Source organism: Petaurus breviceps, unplaced genomic scaffold, assembly GCF_028583685.1.
Source record: "Petaurus breviceps papuanus isolate PSGF00001 unplaced genomic scaffold, PetGlider_PUasm1.0 91041, whole genome shotgun sequence".
Classification (NCBI taxonomy): domain Eukaryota; kingdom Metazoa; phylum Chordata; class Mammalia; order Diprotodontia; family Petauridae; genus Petaurus; species Petaurus breviceps.
In genome coordinates, this window is record NW_027187400.1 from 13,617,036 (window position 1) to 13,622,983 (window position 5,948).

The following is a 5,948-nucleotide window of genomic DNA, read 5'->3' on the forward strand; positions in this document are numbered from 1 at the left end:
CACTGTGTCCCTGATTTACATCTAGCCCCGCTAGAAACTAAGGGGCATTGCCCCTAAGATGAGATTTCATCTTTGTCCCCACCTTACAAGCACATTCACTCTTGAGTATTTTCTAGTATAATCTATATCATGGCTTCTTAAACTTTTTTGACTCATGACCCCTATTCACTGGAGAAATTTTTATGCAACCTCAGGTACAGAGATATATAAAATAGGCATACAAATCAACTATTTACTGATAATAAATCATAAAGAAATTTATTTTAAAACAATTCTTTGGTATATATAATTTTACCATTTATTAAAGATGAAAGCAAATTTGCATACTAATGAAATAGACATGCTTGTTTATTTTTTGCATAAAAATTAAATCTTGGAGGAATATTTGATACTGCAGAATGTCAAACATCTTCAATGTTTTTCAGAGTTGAATGATATTTTGATTTTATAATCATTAAGGCTGTGTTCAGAACCAAGGTTGTAGTGAAGTCACACGATACAACATGGACAAGGGCTGCCAGAAACACCTGCGATTCATTATGGGCTTGATTTTTTAAATTAATTTTTGGTCATTGCACGTTCAGAAACCTTTTACCATTGCCAAATTTTTCTTGACCCCCACATTTTAGCTGCATGACCCCATATGGGGTTGCAGCCACAGTTTAAGAAGTGCTGACCTACATAACTTCTCCAATTTCTGCTTATTGGAATAAATGAATTTATTCAAGCATTTTTCCTAAAGCTCAGGTCTGATCATGTCACACCCCTATTCAATAAATTCCAGTGGCTTCCCGTGCCTCCAGGAGCAAGTGTTCTGTCTGGCATTCAAAGCCCTTCCTAACCCAGCCCACTCCTACCTTCCCAGTGTTCTTACACCTTATTCCAGACACATATTCTTCCATTCAGTGACACTGGTCTCCTGGCTGTCCCACCAAGACCCTCCATCTCTCAGCTCCAGACATTCTCTCTGGCTGCCCCCATGCCTGGAATGTTCTCCCTCCTCCACTCCAACTACTGACCTCTCTGGTCTTCATTCCAGTTCTTTCCTCAGTTAATCACTGTCTATTTATTCTGGATGTAGCTTGCTGTGTTGTTTACATGTTGTCTCTCCCATTAGATTGTAAGCTTCATGAGGACAGGGACTTTCTTCTTTAGCCCCTTTTTGTATCCACAGCCCTTTGCACAATGCATGGCACATAGTAGGTTCTTAATAAATATTTATTGGATTGAACTATTCATTATTTGTGCTGGTCTTTTGTGTAATTAGCATTTTATGGGAAAGAGTTAAGCCTCTGCTGGGTGCAAGCTTGGGGTCAATGTTCTGCTTTAATAGCAATAAAGGAAGTGACTTTTGTTTTGAAGCTGTTGTAATCTTAAATCAGCAAAATTTGGGGGGACAGATAGGTATAATTCTAGTCTGGTATGCCCTTACAGACTGTAGCAAAGACTGTCCAGCCTGGTGGTGCTTGGGCATGGGGGGGGCGGGGCGCGGAGCTTGCCTTCATCTTCCTCCTCAGCTGTCATTTCCTCAGGGGTGGTATAGACCTCAGATCATGTCTAAGGATGCCTCCTATGAGCCACAATTAGACTACCCATGTAGTGTAACACACTTTAACCCTAGAGTCTAGAGCGATGCATCATATATAATGGACATGTAATAAGGGTGTTGAATTGAACTGATTTCCGTACCTCTTCCCTTCCCCCTTCCCTTTCCCTTTTCTGTACTCTCTTTTTCACAGTCCTCTTCCCTCCTTTACAGTCTCTCTTCTTTCTCCACTACCATCTAAATGAGATAATAGTTGTAAAACATTAGCAAGTCTTAAAATGTTACATAATGACTTATTACTATCTACCTTTGTCTGTCCCTATTCCCTATTCTTTGTTCACTTCTCCTCCCTTCTGTCTCTCCCTCCCCTCTGTCTCTTCCCCTTCTTTTGTCTCTCCCCTCCACCTCCTTTGTTCCTCCTTCCCATCTCTCTATTTCCTCCTTCCCCTTTCCTTGAGACCACCTGTTCCCAATGAACTCTCCCCTATCCCAGTCTAACTTGGGCTTTACAGAGAGGCTGATGATTAGGGAGGTGGCCATTTGAAATACTGTATTCTGGGACAACCAAGGTAGAAAGGTAACACAGAGGTCAGTCAGGCCTCAGTGAGGCTGCAGGACAGAAGGGTGGAGTGATGTGGGAGAGTGTGGTCAGAAACGCTGACTGACTCTGAAGAAATGGGATGAGAAAAAGGAGGAGGGTGGGATCCAGAGGGATCCTGTCAGCTGGCATCTCTCCCCTGGCATTTGCTCAGAAGCAGCCTCAGCAGGATGTCCAGGGAGGTTCCGGCATCTGGCCAAGGAAGAGACAAGCCATCCTGTAAGAGCTTGGTGGCAGGCACTGCTGCTCTCTGAGTCAATCTCCTCGCCAAGGAAAGCTGTGTGTAGGGCTTGGCAGATTCCTTATCTTCAAGATGCCTAGCAGATGATAGTTCTTCACTCTTGCTTGGGTGGTTCTTGGAGAGCAAAGGGATGACATTAGCTCCATCAGGATGGCAGTGCTACTCCTGTAGACCACCCCCCATTCCCTGGCCCAGTCTTCCCACCCAGGCCTCCTACTGTGTGGTTATTCAAGGAGAGGGGCGGCTTCTCATGCTATGCAAACTCAGAAACCTCTTGGCTTGCTTACCAGAGAACTGTGGAGTTTGGATGAAAAACAGCCACAAACTGTCCTTCGCCATCTTAACCAGACAGGGTGTGACACTGGCCCTTCTGGTCTTTGTGGGCCCTGCCCCCAGAACTGAGGAGGCCAGAATCCCTTACTGTCCCCTCCCATCCCAGTTCCACGTCACCAATCCATGGGCTGGAGCTTGAGCGAAGGCATCCATCTTCTCCCAAAGAGCTCAGGGGTCGTTCTCTCTGTTCAGGATCTGGCTTACTTCTTAGAGGCTTCTGTCATCAAGGAATTGTCCTGGCTGATCCCATCAGAGAGGTTTCACCCTCTCCGAGGGGAGGATGAGAGCAGACATGGGCCTTTCTCCTAGGGTTATTCTGACTGCCCAGGGAAGCCCTGACTCCACCTGTCCTGGAGGGTTCACATTTTCTTCTGGTTGAAGGAGCAGGCTAGGTCTGTTGACCTCTTCAGATCTTTCTTCAGGCCCTGTGCTGGACCCACAAGAGAGGGAGCAGATCTGGCCTTACAAGACTAAAGGAAGGGGCAGATGAACTAGGTTTCATGTGGGTGGAAGACTGAGGCTGTCATATGAAAAAATGTTAAGTGCTGGCATGAGGGTCAAGAAAAAATCAGAGATCTGGTCTGAACCCCAACTTATCTTCTCACCACCTTGGACCTACATATTCCCGACTCTCCTCAATTCAAAGCTCCAGGAGACTGGCTCCCCACCTTAGTCTTTGCCTATCACCCTCCCCACTGTTTCTTTCTCTCCTTTATATTTCCTTCTTCCCATTGCCTTTTCCCTTTTTTCTTTCCTTCCCCTCCCCATTAACCCATTCTTTCTTTTTTATCCTCCCTCCATCCCCACTGCCCTTTCCCATTCTTTCTGTTCCCCTCCCCCTCCATCCTCAATATCCCTCCCCTTGTTTCTGACCCAGTCCCTCCCACTTCCCCTTTGCCATTCTTCCTGCCCCCATCTCCTCCCTTGATCATTATCCCATCCCTTGTTTCTGCCCCAATTTTCTGCCCCACTTCTCCTTGTCTTTCTTTCTGTCCACCTATGTCCCTCATTTTCCCACTACCCCTCTTCCCTCCTTCATCCCTCCTCCTTTCCACATGAAGCCCATGTGAGCCCCACATGGGGCACCCAGTCTTATACTCAAGAGGTCTCAGTTTCCATGACTTCTCCCAGGTTTCTTGGTAGGGGGCAGAGGAGGTCCAAGAGGGATGTCAGTGTAGAGGAACAGACCTCATTCTCTTCCAATTTCTCTTCCAACAGACCAATTTCTCTTCCCAGTTCCCTGGACTGCCATTCATTCCAACCCCAGTAGCCTAAAGTCCTCTGCCTCATTGTTGGGATGTGGGGCAGCATCTGTCTATGCCAACAGGGTCAAGAGTAGTCACCAAGTGCTGGCTGACCATATGTTCCCCAAGGAGTGCAGAAGCATATGTGTCCATGTCCTTGAACCTGAGGCCAAAGTGCCAGGGACCCCGGGGGTGATGTTAATATGAGTGAGTTGGGATGCATGTCTGTAGTTTCAAGGCACTGGGAGTGGGTGCCAATGAATGGACCTGGGCACTAGAGGAAGCAGCAACATGTATGTACCTGGGAAGGAGTCTATATGGTCATATGTTACTAAGTGAATGTTCATGCCTATGTGGGGTGGTTGTCAGCACAGTGTGTGGACAGGAACCAATGTATAATTGGATGTACATCAGTGAGAATGAGTGCCTATTGCTGGACCAGGCATAGAGGAGGCACTTATTAGTGTTTATTGATTAAAAGACTGATCTGTAAGAAGTATCCGTGTATGTGGGAGGTATTGAGTGTATCTGTAGGTGGGGAAGACATATACAGGTGGGTGAGTGTCACCAAGAAAGTGACATGAGGAGCCTGTGCTGGACATATCCAGTAATCACAGACCTCACATTGGAAGAGACCTTAGGCCCCATCTTGTCCAGCCCCTTCCTTTTACAGATGGGGAAACTGGACCATAGAATCATAGATTTAGGCATCAAAGGGCCCTTGGAAGTCACCAAGTCCACCTTTCCCATCTTAAAGATGAAAAAACTGTGGCCCATAAAAGTTCACTGATTTCTCCAAGGTCACAAAGTAGAAAGCAATGGGATGAGATTTAAAGCCAGGTTCTTTCACTACAAACCCATTGCTCTTTCCAATGTGTCGTTGTGTTAGCAGGGGAAGGAGGAAAGGGAGAGGATCAGTGTTTGGAATGTCACTGTGTAGATTAATGGGTAAGTCAGTATATGGGTAAGTGTGTTGATATGTGGGCTGGGGTGAGGGTGCTGAGGGACAGGGGTTAGAGGAAAGGAGAAGGATTGGAGAAGTGTTTGGGCAGAGCCATAAGAAAACATGGGTGATAAGAAGTCTGATGGCACATGTACCCAGACTGTGTGAGCTAGGGCCAGAGGTCAGGGGGATGGTGACTGATATTCAGAGCAGCTAAGTCAGGGTCAGTGCCAGGAGGTACTGTCCTTAAGAGCCCCTAGAAGCAGCCAAGAACCCAAAGGCCCCAAGGACAGAGGACGTCAAGGGACCATGAGCAGAATCTAAAGGTGGCCAGAAAAATGGCAGCTGAGGTCCTCCCCAATCAAGTGAACCTTAATAAGATTTACTGGCCTGGGAAGGAGTCAAACCTGCTCCATTTGTCTTTGAACTTGTCCTGTGGCTTTGGGCCCCAAGGGTCTGTGTCATGGAGAGCCCTGACACGAAGGCACCCCGAGACTCGCCTACGTTTCTTCTCAGACCTCTCTTGCTGGACCCACTTTACCCTGCCATGCTCTGTCTCCATTCACACACCCAGGCCCAGTGTGCCAGGAAGGCCCCAGGAGTAAGGATCAGGGCCCTCCCCAGGCCTAGCTTTCTCCCGAGGGCTTAGGGGAGGGAGCATAGCTTAGGTAGGTGGAGGTGGTGCCTTAGGGATGTGTCTACACTCAATCTCCACTGGCAGAGGGTCATAGATGCTGCAGGATGGAGTGTTTCCCTTGCAGTAAATGTTGAGATAATTACGGTACTCCTCATGGTAGGTCTGGTTGTTGAGGCATAAGACAACATTCTTGTCACATTCACAGCTCTGCTTGTCACACTCTGTCTTGTTCTTCTCACCTGTATGGGCAAAGGCAATGGACTTGGGGCTGGCACCCAGAGGTGCATAGGAAACCTGGGAATCATAGATGGTCAGAGCTGGGAGGGCCTTAGAACACAGGATGTCCGAGCTGGGAGAGCCCTTAGAGCACAGGATGTCAGAGCTGGGAGGGCCCTTAGAGCACAGG

At 47.4% G+C, this 5,948-nt stretch overlaps 1 protein-coding gene across 2 annotated transcripts in view; it reads right to left on the reverse strand.

Annotated features, from left to right (window-relative positions):
* Positions 1–220: 220 nt before the first annotated feature.
* The window catches only part of PLA2G2F (phospholipase A2 group IIF), a 15,247-nt gene continuing 9,519 nt past the window's right edge, over positions 221–5,948 (reverse strand). The window contains exons 5-6 of one of the 2 annotated variants that reach the window (XR_011166480.1): positions 2,673–5,781; positions 221–2,499 (exon numbers count right to left, since the gene is read on the reverse strand). Coding sequence is in view for 1 of the 2 variants with exons in the window: in XM_069078267.1 (XP_068934368.1) it covers positions 5,570–5,781 (212 nt within the window). In the remaining variant the exon portion in view is untranslated. Of the gene's footprint in view, positions 5,782–5,948 lie in introns of both variants that reach the window. The other variant, XM_069078267.1, reaches the window with a different exon arrangement.